The sequence below is a fragment of the Rosa rugosa genome, chromosome 7 (genome assembly GCF_958449725.1).
Source record: "Rosa rugosa chromosome 7, drRosRugo1.1, whole genome shotgun sequence".
NCBI lineage: Eukaryota > Viridiplantae > Streptophyta > Magnoliopsida > Rosales > Rosaceae > Rosa > Rosa rugosa.
Genome location: NC_084826.1, coordinates 6,823,307 through 6,840,692, shown reverse-complemented (window position 1 = coordinate 6,840,692; position 17,386 = coordinate 6,823,307). Strand labels below are relative to the sequence as shown.

The following is a 17,386-nucleotide window of genomic DNA, read 5'->3' as shown; positions in this document are numbered from 1 at the left end:
TAAAAAACAGACTAAAAGAATATAGACGCATTAGACTCAACATCTGAATATGTTGAATTTTAAGAAGACGATTTGACTAAAAGGCTGCAAGAACATTCAGTAATGGTTGTCAAGTTCAAAAATTTTAATTATGGGAATGTTTTTTTACCGCTGAAAACAGTGGTCAACAATAGTTATCAAATTGAAAAAAAAATTAAATTAGGAAATGTTCTTTGTCGAAAAGTTCGTCAACAATGGTTGTCAAATTTAAAAAATTGAATCAGTGAATGGCCTTTGGTGAATGCTATAAAATTTGTAAAATATCATTGTAGAATTGGTATAAGATTGAAATTGTTATTGAGTGATAATTTTGACGGTCCACTTTGTATAATATTTGATCACTTACACTCTGTTCTCAAAATAAAATGCAAAATGGAGTGTCAAAATCACTCTCTTAATTCAATTCATAAATTACCACACTCTTTTGGCCTTTATCATCTTCACACTAGTCCTTTTTATTTATTTATTTCTTTTAGCTTTGTTTTGTCAACTAAACTAATTGGCGATTTGGGAATTTCCAAAGATGGAAAATTCTAGTTAATGGAACACACCTAACAACAGGTAAAATGGCTAATTAGCCAAAAGAAAACCAAGATAATAAATAAAGAGACAGAATTAATAGAAGTTTCTCGAAGGGCTAAAGGGTTTAAGGCAGCGCCTTTCCATATATATTGTATTGCCTCCTTCAGTCCTTCATATCAACTAGTCTTCTTCCTTACTCCTCCCCACTCCAACACCAGAGGTAAAGGTCAGTTCTTTCCATGAAGAATTGATTGTAATGATGTATTAACATATCTAACTTCAATATATGCACCCTCATCTTCACTATTTCTGAGTCATTTTCTAGGGTTTATGTTGAGTATGAATCTGTAACCCAGAACTTGTTTTACACTAGATTTTTTGTTGTGAGAAAGATGAAGAAAGTGTTTGTTTATACTATTCTTTTGTCTTGGTTGGTTCAATTTTTTATTTTTCAGATTCTTGAAAGAGTAGTACTTGTTAATTTCCAATTTATGTTTTTCTAGACTGAAAAGTTAGCAATGGCAAGCACTAATTAAACCAAAACCAAATTAACAGCCCCCAATTTGAAGAAATGTTGGAGCTTTAATTTGACCCATTTCTATTTCTAGGGTATTGTTTGGCTTGAGTCTGTAGTTTACAACTTGATTTACACTTAAACTAATTTGTTGTGACAAAGCTGAAGAAAGTGTCTATATTTTCCTTTTCTCTTGGTTTGCTTCAATTTTTGATTTTTCAGATTCTTCAATGACTGGTACTTAAATCCTGTTTATGTTCTGTAGACTGAAAATTAACAATGGCAAGCTCAAGGTCAAGGTCCAAAACGAAAACGAAAACGAAAACCCAAACCCAGACTACGATTAAGGTTAACAGCCCCCACATTGATAACATTGTGTTTGACAGTAGCAGCCTTCCTTCACCTCTTTGGGAAGACGGCTACAGGCCAGGCATCGTGGCTGGCCCAGGGGACCCGGAGGACTTGCCTGAAGTTTTCGACAAGGTGATGAACAGCCCTGAAGGCTTTATGAAGAATTTTGTGAAGATGTTTGATAACCTGTTAACAGACGGCTACAAGGACTTGGCTATGGAGATTGGGAATAGTCTTACGGAAGAGGGTGTTATACCCCAGATTATGGTCTTGACAGGGATTATTGATGAGTATGCTGAGGCTGGCAAGACCATGGAGGCTCTTTATGTGTACAGGATGATTTGGGAACATTGTGCCCTCAATGCTTACACTTACAGTGTTATCATCAAAGCACTAGCTGCGGATCCGGAGCCCAATTTTCTTGGGGTCGCCAAGGAATGTGTGATGGAGATGATGGGGAAGGGAATGCAGCCCAATGCCAAGACTTACACGGCCGTGCTTGAGGCGTATGCAGGGCATGAGAAGATGGAGGAGGGCAAGATGTTTCTGCAGGAGATGAAAGCGAATGGGTTTGTGGCGGACAGGAAGGCAATGAGGGCTATGAGAAATGTTCTCAAGAGTAAACGATCTCTGGTCAAAACCATCATTGAGATTCTGTTTGGTAAGTACAGTGTACACTCAGCATTATGTACTAATTAATTCCCGTTGCTCTGTTTTGTAATCAAATGGATATGCATGTTTCTGATGTGGAAGCTTTTATCTTGTGTGGGTTTGAATTAGGATTGCTAGTTAAACTAGTTCACAAAACCATATATGTACGTGATGTCCTAGTTTTGGTGCCACTGTGGGTATAAATTAGGAATTCTAGTTGAAATGTTAAACTATTGAATGAGTTGGTAAATGCATCTGATACCTAGGTGCTAATGGGTTGGGTGGGAAATTGCATGTAGATTGCTCTTGCTATATCTATGTTTAATACTTTGATGAGTTCTTGAAATGACATGGACATGTTAGTCATCTCCTCCTAGCTTATGTGTGGTGTGGAATTGAATTAGAATTGCTGTTCTTTACTAACTTTGACAAGTTGTTGGCTGTAGATAACTCGGAAGACTATTCAGGTGACTCAGAAGATGATGATGATGCTATAAAGAAATCCAACAAAATGATGGAATATTTTAACTTCCCTCCTAATGGCTATGCTGGCAACAAACACGTCGTTGAGGACGACCCAGAAAACCCCAAAGATTTGGAACAAGTCTTCGACATAATGTGCAAGACAGAACCCCTCATCCACACTTTCACCAGGATGGTGAACATGCTAAAAAAAGATGGATTTCTGTCCCAAGCCCAGGAGATAAGGGCTGAGTTAGACTTGGGAGGAAATATACCTGAAGTCGTGACACACACCGGCGTCATTGAGATCTATGCCAAGAGTGATCAAGCCAAGGAGGCTCACAAGGTTTTCCTGCGCATGTTATCCCTCGGAGTTGCTCCAAATGCATACACTTATAGTGTTATCATTAAGGCACTTGCTAAAGACTCTAACTTCCTTGAAGATGCTAAGAAGTACTTGCGGGAAATGATGGATAAGGGAATGCAGCCCAATGCCAGGACATACACCCCTGTGTTCAAGGCCTTTGCCCGGCTGGAGGAGGATAATGTGAAGAAAGGGAAGGACTTTCTGATGGAGATGAAAGCTAAGGGATTCAGGGTTAAAAAGAAGGCTGTGATGGAGGTTCTCAAGGGAAGAAAAGGACCTGTGGTTGAAACCGTTATCAGTATTCTCTTCGGCAAGTAGATCACCATTCTGTTGTCTTAACTTCTCTGTTGTGATTTTGTGGGTATGAATTAGGATACCATGGAATGAATTTGGGAATGTTTCTGATCATGTCATAGGACATTTGTTATATGGAACAATATCTGATTTCCTAGCTGCTAATTTTTGTGTTGTGTGGGCAAGTAGATTGCTCATTCCTTTTGTGTTGATAATTGACTTGTCCTGAAGTTCAGAACTGTTCAGAACTTGAAATGGAAATGTGTCTCATGTCCTAGCTTTTGTGTTGTGTGGTGTTCATATTTCTATTCACAGTTTTTGACCTGTTTGAATCTTTGGAGAGAAGTTACAGAGCTTGTGATGAGATTTAAAATCCCTTTGCTAAAGAGTTCATAAAACGCCTTTATTTTCCACAAGTTGGCTATCTGTAGATATATATTTGAACCAGTGCAATATTTCCGGCTGTTCTGTATTTCAGTTTCCTAACATTTTACTGGACTTGATGCATTCATCAGGCTTCTCCTCATAGCTGTAATTGAAAATTTTGTACTTAGAAGGCTGAAGTATTTCCAGATTCAATAGCAGTGTATTTCAACAAGTGAAGTAAAAGTTTGAGTTCCCTATCCTTAGACTCTTTAGTAGATAGAGGTATTTTTGCTTAATTTTGTAAGTGTGGATGTTGAGAACCAAATTGGAGCTTCTGATTGGATAACTGATTGGTTAAGGTCTTTTTAGAATTATAGGGATTCATCAGTCCAATTAACAAGAAAAACTTTCAGAAAAATTGAAGTTTTGAGCTATGATTTCAACCTCCATACCATCTAGTCATGTATATATATGTTACAACCAGTCATTCGTGAGTCGAACTTACAACCTCCCACTTACGAAGAGGAGACTATGCCACTAGACCAAATGATACTGGGCATCGAAGCTCTACTGTATGTTCTACAAAATGTGTGTTTCCAACCGCGGTAAGGAAACAAAGTAGCACCGGCCAATGTGTTGCAAAATTTTCTCTAGTGAGCATTCATTTCCTCTTGTATTAAATTAGTGCCTGGAATTAATGGCTAATGGAATCAATTGACCACTCAAACGTTCATAACCTTTGACTAAAAAAAAAAAAAAAAAACGTAAACAAGGAATTAGACGATATTGTTGAAGGATATTCACACTTAGTGTGCCTAGTCAAACTAGGATAAGTTCTATAGTTGTAATAGGAGAAGTTTCCTACTCCAAGTTAGAATAGGAATCCTTGTACTCTTAGATTATGCTCTTTGTAATCCCTATATATAGGGCTCCTATTCTCTATAATGAAATACACTTCTCTCATCAATCTCTCTCAATACCAATATACTTAAACACGTTATCAGCACGAGCCCTAACCTTGAGATCAAAAATCCAAAACCAGAAAATTCTTCAACATCACCTTTTCACCGTTGCACCTAGCCCGTGCTAGACTAGCCGCTGCTGCCCACCTGCGCGCCCCTGCGCTGCACGCTGCCCCTGCAGCCCTTACACACCCGTGTGCCGCCTACTGCCCCTGCAGCATCGCCGCACCCCTGCTGCCCCTGCAGCACAACAGGACGCTCGTTCCTGTGCAGATCAGTCTTCTTGAAAGCCCCGAAAAGTCTTGATAGGGACCTCAGATCAAAATGCTTCCTTCATAAAAGTTGTTCGTCTCTGTCTCTTCTATCTTACCTCCAAATTTCAGCCTTATCGGAGTTGTTTTGAGACTTGTAGACCAATCGAAGTGAAAGATGTTCATAGGCAGCTGCTGCCACCTTCAAGCATCACTGCAGCAGCTCCTAGCCCACGCTAACCTCATCTGTGTGCCTGCCCCTGCAGCGCCTACGCGCCCCTGCGCACGCATCTGTCGGCCAGCTTCTCGGCTTACCTCGGCCAGACCTTTATCGGTCACACAGCAGGGATTGAAAAATTGTTTGCAATCCCCGAACCAGGATCGATAGCACGCCTACAATCCTACACGCCTGCATCAACACGCGCGTGTATTGAGAATTTCAAATTATGAAATTCATGAGTAAGTTTTCACTAGTAAGTTGTTCCCATTTTTGAAATTTAAATTTATTTTTATTTTTCCGGGGACTTACAAAATCATTTCTTCTACATCCCACCTTTCTGTAACGTGGGTTCGATTTGCTAAAAGCGGAATCGTGGGGATTCACGCTACATACGAACTAAGAGTGTTCGTAATCTTCGGACTAAGAGCGTCCGTGAGCATCGATTTTTACGAACTAAGAGCGTTCGTAGGCTACGGACTAAGAGCGTTCGTAAGCATAAAAATCTGACCATATAAGCGTCATTGGTTTCAATCCATATCCAAAAATTTGGAAACTATCAACAAAGACAGTGGTTATTACTCTTTCTCACTAGGCGTACTCAAGAGTAATTGTGATGTCTAGGAAAGGTTTGAACTGAGAGAACGGTCTTAAAAGTGAGCAACGCTCCACCAAAATCTCGCCTTACCTTACCTGGTCACAACCAAATTGGAATTACCAAACGGATTGAGTAATTACTACTTGTCTAAAGCTTGATTATCATTTTTGGATTAAATTTAGAAACTTTGACGTAATCATTGGCTTTCATTAAAATAAAGTATCGTTTTTGATTCGAACTTTATTCATTCAAGTATGTTTCCCGGAGAGCTAGAATGCCTCGTGGATAGTGCTACTACGCACACCATACTTCGAAATAGGCAGTTATTTCTTGAGATGACGCCTACTCGATCTTCAGTGACTACGATGGCAGGGTCATCTAAATTGATTCATGGTCAAGGACCAGCTCAATTCTTGTTGCCACATGGCACAATCATTAATGTCACTGAAGCTCTCTATGCTCCTAGGGCAGGAAGAACCCTATTGAGCTTCAAAGATATAAGAGCCAATAGTTTTCATGCGGAAACGCATTGTGAGAATGGACAAGAGTTCCTTTGCATCACCTCTAATGACTACGGACATAAACGAGTCTTAGAGAAACTTATGTGTCGCTCGAGTGGGTTGTATGCAACCACTATTCGAGTCATTGAATCCAACCATGTCATGAGAGATGATTTATGGGATTCCGACACATATAGGCTTTGGCACGACCGTTTGGGACACCCAGGTCGTGACATGATGATCCGTATATTAAAGACTTCACACGGACATCCCTTTTTCAGAACGAAAAGAAGTAAAACTCGGTTTTTGGACACCGAAGGAACCCCTGCGCCTCACGACGCCGTTCACCCCCAAATCCGGCCATCCTTGGCCGGCGCCGCCTTCCCCCTGCGGCCTCAGGGTGGCATTGACGCCACCAAGGCTCCTTTGTCTCCAACTTTTACTTCTAAAGTCACTTGTGATTTTGTGGCTCAACCAAAATCCTCATTGGTTGCTTCTAAAGCCTATCATTCGTTCTGCAAAGCCTGCTCTTTAGCAAAGTTAGGATCGAGACCATCCTATGCAAAGGACACCAAAGAAAATATATCATTCTTGCACAGAATCCAAGGTGATATTTGTGGACCTATTCAACCATCATGCGGACCATTTCGATATTTTATGGTATTGGTTGATGCATCGACACGCTGGTCACATGTCATGCTATTGTCCACAAGGAACGCTGCATTTGCTAAACTCCTAGCACAAATAATTAAGTTAAGGGCTCACCACCCTGATCATCCTATTAAGTCTATAAGATTAGACAATGCTGGAGAGTTTACATCAAAGACTTTTGATGATTATTGCATGTCCATTGGGATTGATGTTGAACATCCTGTTCCTCATGTTCACACCCAAAATGGTCTCGCAAAAGCCGCCATTAAACGACTACAAATGGTCGCTAGGGCATTGGTAATGCGCACCAATCTCCCTATTTCTGCTTGGGGCTATGCAATATTGCATGCAACTGTGCTTATTCGTCTGAGGCCCACTGCCACTCAACCCTTCTCTGCGTCCCAGATGGTTACTGGGTATGAGCCTGATGTCTCACACTTACGCATATTTGGGTGTACAGCTTATGTGCCTATTGCGCCTCCACAGCGCACCAAAATGGGTCCTCAACGACGATTAGGCATTTATGTTGGATATGATTCTCCAACGATTATCCGCTACATAGAACCCTTGACAGGCGATCTCTTTACCGCTAGATTTGCGGATTATCACTTCGATGAGACGGTCTTCCCGTCGTTAGGGGGAGATAAGAACATCAATGTTCAACAGGAACGACAGGAATTGTCGTGGTCTGTCCCCACTCTGTCTCATCTTGATCCCCGAACCGCACAGTCCGAAATTGAAGTGCGGAGAATTCTCGATCTTCAGAACGTAGCAGAATCGATGCCTGATGCGTTTTCTGATATCGCTAAAGTGACGAGATCACACATACCTGCTGCAAACGTGTCTGCAAGGATTGAAGTCCCTAAAAGTAGAGGACATGACGCCAACTCAAGAATGCATGAGCATGGCGCCAACGTCCCATCTCTCAATGATGGTGACGTTATGGCTAGGCCCACGGCTCCTGCCAGGAGGCGCGGGAGGCCCATAGGTTCGATGGATTCTCGCCCAAGAAAGAAAGCGAGTTTGGCACAAAATAATTCATTAATCATCGATGTGAATAATCCATCTCATGAGAATATTCCGGATTATGGTTATGTCCAAGAGACATCATTGGGGGACGCTCCAATGTCAGAACCAACTCCAGAGAATAGAGAGATCTCCATAAATTACACTAGTATACATGAGATGATGGATAGAAATTCTATGGCGATTGATGATGCATTTGCATATCATATTGCAAAAGGAATTATAGAATATGATGATATCGAACCTCGCTCTGTTGAAGAATGTCAACGAAGAGCAGATTGGCCTAAATGGAAAGATGCGATCCAGGTTGAATTGGATTCACTAACAAAGAGATAGGTATTTGGGCCTGTAACGCAGACACCCCCAAGTGTAAAGCCTGTTGGCCATAAATGGGTCTTTGTTAGAAAGCGTAATGAGAAAAATGAGGTGGTAAGATATAAAGCCCGCCTTGTGGCGCAAGGTTTCTCACAACGCCCTGGAATCGACTACGAGGAGACATATTCTCCCGTAATGGACGTTATAACGTTCCGCTACCTTGTCAGTTTGGTAGTTTCCGAAAAACTTGACATGCAGCTTATGGATGTGGTTACAGCATATCTCTATGGGGATCTAGATTCAGAGATATATATGAAGGTTCCAGATGGACGTCAATTACCCAAATCAAGTGGCTCTAAACCACGAAGCGCGTTTTCAATAAGATTAAAACGCTCACTATATGGATTAAAACAATCCGGACGGATGTGGTATAACCGTCTAAGTGACTACTTGATTGGGAAGGGATATATTAACAATGAAATATGCCCATGCGTGTTCATTAAAAGAACAAGTTCCGGATTTGCAATCGTGGCAGTTTATGTCGATGACATGAACCTAATTGGAACTCTAGATGAGTTGAAGAAAACTGCTAAATACTTGAAATCCGAATTTGAGATGAAAGATCTTGGGAAAACACGGTTTTGTCTCGGTTTAGAACTCGAGCACCGTAGTGATGGGATTTTGATCCATCAGTCTGCATATACTCAGAAGGTCCTAAGGCGCTTTAATGAAGATAAAGCGAAGCCTGCGAGTACTCCCATGATCGGCCGTAGTCTTGAGCCCGGAAAAGATCCGTTTCGTCCAAGGGATGAGGACGAAGAACCATTAGAGGCCGAAGTGCCCTATTTGAGTGCAATAGGCGCATTATTGTACTTAGCTCAATGCACAAGACCGGATATCTCATTCGCAGTGAACTTGTTAGCTCGACATAGCTCTGCGCCAACACGCCGCCATTGGATTGGTGTAAAGACCATCTTTCGATACCTAAGAGGTACGATTGATATGGGCCTATTCTATCCCTACAGAGAGAAAAGGAATGACGGAAAGTTGGGATCGTACCCCAAAAGGAAAAACGCCCCCGTCCATGGAATGGCCGCCGGTCATGTTGCCGCCGCCAGCGCCACCGCCGCTCATGGTGGCCGGCGTCCTCCTATCTCTCTCCATCAAAACGACAATGATGTCCTGATGGGTTTTGTCACGCCCCGAATTTTGAATAATCAATTCAAATCCGAAACATGAATAATAACAAATTACAACTAACATCCTGAATTTTTTTCTCACAAACAACCACACTTCACAACTCTCAAATTTACAATAACCCAAATCCTCAAGTTATTTATTACAGCACACTCCCACCAAATCAAATTGTAATGCTCAAATGAGCTTAACTCGCCTCACTATTACAATTGCTGTAAAACTATAACCATTGCTCTAACCGCACGATCACCGTCCTGGTTCTCCTGTCCTGTAGGATTACCCGCTACACAATTTGAATAGTGTACCGGGAGTTGCAACAACACAAAACCCGGTAAGCTTTTTACAGCCAGTATGAGTAAACAAGAAAGAACTGTTGATTTATTAAATTACAATTCAAGTAAAATTCAACAGTATTACGTCTGCAAAGAGACATCAAACCACTCATGGAAAACCACAAGGAATACATTTTCACAATCCTCAAATCACAATACACCACACTGGTCCTGCAAACACCCAACCCACATAACACCACTCTGGTCCATCCCAATAACACGTTAGAGCTCTAACTGCCTCGTTACCTCTGACACCTTGGCCTAGGGTCAAGCAACGGCAAAAATACTTCGGTTAACACTATAACCGTCGCGCTTTGGACATCCCCATCCTCAGCACCATATACTTCGGTTAATAATAAACCGTCGCACTTTGGACATCCCCGTCCTCGGTACACAACTTCAGTTAATAATAAACCGTCGCACTTTGGACATCCCCGTCCTCAGTACACAACTTCGGTTAATAATAAACCGTCGCACTTTGGACATCCCCGTCCTCAGTACACAAACACTCCGGTTATCCATAACCGTCAAACTTCGGACACCTCGTCCTCAGAATCCTACATTCTCCAACTCTATACATACCCCAATGTAAATCATGAATATTAACAAGAACTCATCAATCATGATCATCACATATAAATATGATAAGTCAAATTTCAAACCATAATAAATAAATCATCACAATTCCACACTCTTCAATGTCACACCATTCCACATATAATCACGTAAATATATATATATATACGTAATCACCCACTCAGGAATGACCACTAATACCAACTATAGTTCACACAAGAAAATCATGAAATTCATTTTGTATAATTAAATCATTTTACTTACCTATGGACCGTAGTTGATCAAGTCCATATGATTTAAAACAAATATTTATTCCATAAATATTTTCACACAATTACTACAGAAAATAAAGTAATTAAAGGTACTCGGTTCGTAATATGAACCACGTGAGGTTTACTCACCTCTAAATTCCCGCTGCGTCTTCTTAACAGCTCAAAACAACGATCCGAAATCGTTCACCAATCAATCCATCAACCACCTAGTCAAACACGATCTTAACTTAGCAATCATTCATAAACCACACATATACAGAAATCCAACGGTCGGATCGAAATTATATGATGATCCAACGGTCGGATCCTCACGGATCGCCCTTAGGATCATCCTCCAATATTATCACGAAGATCCAACGGTCAGATCTTCTCGAATCATCCTTACAAACATCTCCACAAAATTATATGAAAATCTGACGGTCGGATTCTCACGAATCGCCTTCCGAATCACCATTTCTCAATTATACGAAGATCCAACGGTCGGATCTTCGCCCATGACCACACAAAGCCACTGGGACAGTCATAAGATCATCATAACAAAACTACAAGTCCATCTGACGGTCCTAACTTCACATATTACGAATCAAACGATCGAAATCGATCGAAACGTAAAAATTCATAACTTAATCATATGATATCCAAAAATTGCGTATAATATATCAAAATGATCGTATTGAAATATAGAATCTGAAAATGTACAGAAACCATATTTTTGATCCCCGGAGGTGGCCGGAAAGGGCCGCCGGAGTTAGTGGCAGAGCCGCCGCCGACCACTACCAATGGTGTCGGGGCCGGGCTGCTCTTCTTCCTCTCATCATGCTTAACAACTTTCATAACTAGCACGAAGTCTGAAAATGACCGGAAGGGGTCGAAAATTACCTTGAACAGTATGAAGGTGGCCGGAATTTTCCAGAAACCGGCGAGAAACTGCAGAAAACGGCGAGCTCCAATTCGACGTAAAAACGTCAATTTAAGGCTTCGATTCCTTCTGAAGAGTTGTTAAGAAACTCAAGAAGAACTCACTGGTTCAAGAATCACAGAAAAATATGGTCTGTAGCTCGAGATATACCGATCGAAAGCTTCGGTGGTCGGAAAAATTCCAGAATTTTGCAGAATCCGGCAAGGCTTGATTTCGACGTCAAAACTTCAATTTCAGGCTTCGATTCCTTCTAGAGAGTTGTTAAGAAACTCAAGACGGACTCATTGGTTCAAGAATCACAGAAAAATAGGGTCTGTAGCTCGAGATATATTGATCGAAAGCTTCGGTGGTCGGAAAAATTCCAGAATCCGGCAGGTGCTCCGATCCACGTAAAAACTTCCACAAATCGCTTCGATTCCTTCTGGAGATTTGTTCAGAAACTCAAGGTGAGTTTACCAGTTCAAGAATCACTCGAAACGAAGCTCCACAGCTTGAGATATCTGGATCGAAAGTTTCGTTCGATCTAGCTCGGGTTTGACTTCAGCAGCTGCTACGAGCCGCGCCGCCGTGCAAGGGTGCTTCTGGGAGTTTCAGAAGGTTGAGACGAACCTGAGGATGGAGTTTGGCAAGGATTGGTGGCTTGTAGCTCGAGTTATCAAGCTCGGGACCAAATCGGGTTAAACCGGCCTCGTGCTCCACCTCCGTGTACGGCTCACGAGACGGCCAAAAGATACCACCGGCAGCTGCGCAAGGAAGAGGTGAAGGCGTAGGACGTGGTCCGGTGTCATTTGGTGGTCTGTGGTGCTAGAGAGAGATTGGAGAAACCGTGCTCTGTTTGTTGCTGGGTTCGGCCGACAGAGAGAGTGAGAGTGTGAGTGAGAGAGAGGGAGAGTGTGAGTGTCGGTCGATCACAATCAACTCAATCAGTAACCCTACTAATTAAGCATAATCATTAAAGGTAAAGCATCAAAATCATGAAAGTAAAAGCAATGTTGTTTTGCTTTGATTAAAAGAAATGGGTTATTACAGGTTTTGCTGATGCAGGGTACCTCTCTGACCCTCACAAAGGTCGCTCCCAAACAGGTTATGTCTTTACCATGGGAAGCACTGCGATATCTTGGAGGTCTACTGTAATACCCCGAAAAATCCAAATTAAATTCTGTGGATTTTTAGAAATGATTTCACGATAGTGGGAGCGAGTATGAGGCTCGGAGGAATTGTGGAATTAGTTCGAACGATTAATTTTCGAAAAACGAACGTTATTTAGGGGGTCTCAAAAAGTGACTTTTTATACATTGGGAATTTGGGAAAACTTCCTTCATGAAAGTTGTAGAGGACATTAAACCGAGTGCGTGCATATGTGGTACGTAAAAATCGGAGTTCGTATGCGAAAGTTATAAGCGAAATATGAAAGTTACTGTTTTTGGTAGATTGGTATAAATTTGAAATGTTACTGTAGCCAGGTAACTTTTCTTTCTTTTCTCTCTCCTTCCCCCGTGCTCTCTCAGTTTCTCTCTTCTGCAACTCTCTCTTTCTCTCTTCTGCAACCTCCTCTTTCACCCCCTCTAGACCACCAAATGGCGAGCTGCGAGCATCGATAGACTCGTCTCTTCCTCCTTATCACGCATGTGGGAGTTGTTTACGACGATTTGGCCGAAAATGTGGAGATCGAAGCCAACATTTTTACTGTAGCAAATTAGTCAACGCCGATTTCCGGCCACCTCCAGTCATAAACCCAGGTCCATTAGAAGCGCCTTAAGCCGCTCTTCATGCTCGCCAAGTCTCATAACCCAGATCGAAGCATGGAGGAAGAAAGCATAATTGGAAAATTTCACTGTACATCGGAGTGCTTAATTGTTCGGCTACTTCAAGGTATTTTCTGACTTTGTCACAGTTGAGAAAGTGATTGGAAATGTTGAGATGATGCTGTGGATGAAATTTGGTGGCCAGAGGAGGTGTTGGCCGCCACATGAACAGTGTTTGTCGCATGAATAGTGCGGTGTATGAGCAGTGATTATATTATGTTTTTTTTTAGCTAGTTAAATCCTATAATTTTTGTAGAGGTTGAATATGTCAATTTAGTTGGAATTGGAGAAGTTTTCAATTGATTATGAATTTCTGGGAATTAGGGTTTCGATTATCGATTTACGAGAATCCGACCGTCGGATATCTCTTGGTTCTGACTTGGAACCTTTAAGATAACGAATTGGTATTAGATGTAAGATTTGGGTGGAATTTGAGAAGTAATGGAGATAGGGATTTTCGGGTTTCGTTTAGGTTCGTATTTATTTTATCGGATTGCCGTTTACGGAAATATAATTGTGTACAGGGCAATGTTGCGAGCTACGGCTAGATGAAGGAACTCGTTTTCGTGGTCGCCAACCAGTATTATTTATATTTGGCTTTTAGAAGACGCAGCGGGAATTAGAGGTGAGTAAACCTCACGTGGTTCATATTACGAACCGAATAAATTTAATTACCTTATTTTGTCGTAATTGCGTGAAAATATTTATGGAATAAATATTTGTTTTAAAATCATATAGACTTGATCAACTACGGTCCATGGGTAAGTAAAATGATTTTTACTATACAAATGAATTTCTCGGTTTTATTGCATGTGAACTATAGTTGGTAATAGTGATTATCCCTGAGCGGATAATTACGTATATATATATTTACGTGATTATATGGGAATGATGTGACATTGAAGAGTGTGGAATTGGGATGATTAAATTATTATGAATTGACATGTGACTTACCATATTTATATGTGATGAACATGATTGATGAGTTCTTGTTAATATTCATGATTTACATTGGAGGATGTATAGAGTTAGAGAATGTAGGGTTCTGAGGATGAGGTGTCCGAAGTTCGACGGTTAAGGATAACCGGAGTGTTTGTGTGCTGAGGACGGGGATGTCCAAGGTGCGACGGTTTATTATTAACCGAAGTTGTGTGCTGAGGACGGGGATGTCCAAAGCGCGACGGTTTATTATTAACCGAAGTATGTCGCATTACTTGCACCTAGGCCAAGGTGACTGGTAGCGATGTGGTTAGAGCTCTAACGTGTTATTGGGATGGACCAGAGTGGTGTTATGTGGGTTGGGTGTTTGCAGGACCAGTGTGGTGTATTGTGATTTGAGGATTGTGAAAATGTATTCCTTGTGGTTTTCCATGAGTGGTTTGATGTCTCTTTGCAGACGTAATACTGTTGAATTTTACTTGAATTGTAATTTAATAAATCAACAGTTCTTTCTTGTTTACTCATACGAGCTTTGCAAAAAGCTTACCGGGTTTTGTGTTGTTGCAATTCCCGGTACACTATTCAAACGGTGTAGCGGGTAATCCTACAGGACAGGAGAATCAAGAAGGTGATCGAGCTGTGTAGAGTAGCTGCTTGTGATACTCTGATTTTATGTTGTGAGGTTCGTTATGCTCGTTTAGAGTTTTACAATTTTACTTTGGAAGAGGGAATTGTAATAATTAACTCGAAGTTTACCGATTTGGAAATTTTGTGTAAGTGGTGGAGTTGTTTCTGAGAAAAGAATTCAGAACGTTTATTTGTTTAAGTTGTTTAATTCATGTTTCGGATTTTGAATGTGTTATTCAAAATTTGGGGCGTGACATCTACAAAACAGACCCTTGTTGCTACTTCCTCAAATCATGCAGAGATTATTGCTCTACATGAAGCTGTACGTGAATGTGTATGGCTAAGGTCTGTAATTCGACACATTCAAGGAAGTTGTGGTTTGAAATCTACCACGGATGAACCTACATGCATTTGAGGATAATGCAGCTTGTATTGAACAAATGAAGTTAGGTTTCATCAAAGGCGACAACACCAAGCATATATCGCCTAAGTTCTTTTATAATCAGCAACAACAATCACTTCTAAAGATTGAAGTAAACCAAATCCGATCAGAGGATAATATAGCGGACTTATTCACTAAGTCGTTACCTAAATCCACCTTCGAGAAACATGTGAAGAGTATCGGATTAAGAAGGTTATCCGAACTCCCATGATTGTAGTAATCAGGGGGAGATATCGACATCAGGGGGAGTTACTCAGTCTCGAAGGATCAAGGACGTGTTGCACTCTTTTCCCCTCCTCGAGTTCATTTTTATCCCACAGGATTTTTTCACTCGAGCAAGGTTTTTAACGAGGCAACGGATGAAGCGTCCCCACCAAGTTTGAGCGGCACAAGGGGGAGTGTTGAAGGATATTCACACTTAGTGTGCCTAGTCAAACTAGGATAAGTTCTATAGTTGTAATAGGAGAAGTTTCCTACTCCAAGTTAGAATAGGAATCCTTGTACTCTTAGATTATGCTTTTTGTAATCCCTATATATAGGGCTCCTATTTTCTATAATGAAATACACTTCTCTCATCAATCTCTCTCAATACCAATATACTTAAACAGATATTAATTTTTCGGAAAAAGAAGATGATGTAGGGAGTAAGTCTAACCCTCAATCTCAAAAGAAAAGAATTTGTCACACTCTGGCAACCCGCCGCATGTCCCACTATTTTAAACGTTCATAACCTTTCTTAAGGCATCCACTTACGGAATGTGGAGGTTGGAGGTAATTAATTGCAAATTAAGATTCTTACTCCTACACTAAAGATTTGTCAGCAAGTCAATTTGAATCAAAAGATGACAAGATTGAAGAGGCAAGAGTGATGGGTTGGCCATCACTGAACAGGCCACTAGGCCAAGCTTTCTTTCACAAAAATGGCAACCTGCTTCATGGTCCCTTTGCTGTAAGCCTGAAACACTGCAACGCCTGGAGCTTTTTAACCTTTGCTGTAAGCCTAGTAATAACTCGCAGTAACCAAGACTTATCTAGGCAGGTCGGTAAGCGGTGACAAGTAACTAGGGTTTCAGATTGAGGCTCCCCAGAAATTTCCAAATTTTATAACAGCCAAAAGTCCAAAATCTCGATCTGCTCTCAGAAGCTACTAGGACACGTTTCGGATTGTGATAGGTCCAGAACCCTAGTTCCAATTATATAAATGTCGGAAATGGTAAAAGCAGATGCACCCAAAACCCTCTCTCTCTCTCTCTCTCTCTCTCCGGCAGCCATGGACGACGAGAAATCAACCGTTGATCTATTCGATGTTATGGTCAGCGTAGGCTTCACACTCTGCCTCTGCCATATCAGATCCCTCGCCTCCGGTCTCCCTCGCCGTCGGATTGTGGACTTCTCGCTCGTCTGCGCCTTCGCCACCTTTGCCTTCGCGTCTTTCATGACGGTGTCGCATCTCAACCTCCGTGTGCGTCTGGTCGCTGCTGCGGTGACTGTTATGGTCTTCCGGGTCTTTAAGCTTGGGGGACTCCCATAAGAAGCTTAGGGTTTCTGGACCCAGTTGGATTAACTTAGTTAAATGAGAGAGCTTTTGGCTAATTGAGGTGGTTTAATTATAGCTAAGTGGTGTTAATCTGCTGATGTCTCTGTAATGGATCTAGATTAGCTAGCTGTTGTAATGTGGCTTAAGTAATCACTGTATAATAAATTTCCAGTCTGTTTGATGGGTATTTACGTATGTGTATTTTAAATTAATTAGCAAGTTTCCCGTGCTTAATTAGTTGGCCATCACATCTTGATTGATTGACTGATATGAACAGTTGATTAGTGATTAATCGATTCATATGAACAGTTGATATGATTAATAGATTAATTACTCAAAATCTCTCAAATTGATCTTGATTAATTGATTTTGAGAGGTTTTTTGACCCCTCAAGTAATAATTAAAAGCCAACTCTTTTGGTCAAAAATTTGACTGGGTCTAGTAATGTTGCTATACGAACACCCTGGTCAGGATGCTCAACAAGCCAAAAAGATTAGGGCCGAGCTGATCGATAGAATTGGCTACTCATGTCCAAAGACCAAAGTAGCCAGAGAATCCGGCGTCATTGAGATATAGTACTCCATGCCAGGAATGGCTCTGAGTATGATCGAGTGGCGCGGTCGCAGAAAACCTTTGATTTTGTTAGTACCTCCA

At 41.2% G+C, this 17,386-nt stretch overlaps 1 protein-coding gene and 2 long non-coding RNA genes across 3 annotated transcripts; 2 read left to right on the top strand and 1 right to left on the bottom strand.

Moving 5' to 3' along the window:
* Positions 1 to 1,354: 1,354 nt before the first annotated feature.
* LOC133722737 (pentatricopeptide repeat-containing protein At5g02860-like) lies at positions 1,355 to 3,380 on the top strand. Its single transcript, XM_062149609.1, has 2 exons — positions 1,355 to 2,087; positions 2,524 to 3,380. Exons 1-2 carry the CDS (start codon positions 1,355 to 1,357, stop codon positions 3,222 to 3,224), a joined length of 1,434 nt encoding a protein of 477 aa, XP_062005593.1. The 3' UTR covers positions 3,225 to 3,380.
* A 5,915-nt stretch (positions 3,381 to 9,295) lies between these two features.
* On the bottom strand, positions 9,296 to 12,388 carry LOC133723669 (uncharacterized). Its single transcript, XR_009853188.1, has 3 exons — positions 11,343 to 12,388; positions 10,593 to 10,669; positions 9,296 to 9,566 (listed from the first exon to the last, which is right to left on the bottom strand). It is a non-coding gene; the product is annotated as an uncharacterized LOC133723669 (long non-coding RNA).
* A 339-nt stretch (positions 12,389 to 12,727) lies between these two features.
* LOC133723796 (uncharacterized) lies at positions 12,728 to 14,910 on the top strand. The gene is made up of 3 exons (XR_009853275.1): positions 12,728 to 13,254; positions 13,712 to 13,812; positions 14,722 to 14,910. It is a non-coding gene; the product is annotated as an uncharacterized LOC133723796 (long non-coding RNA).
* Positions 14,911 to 17,386: the final 2,476 nt, after the last annotated feature.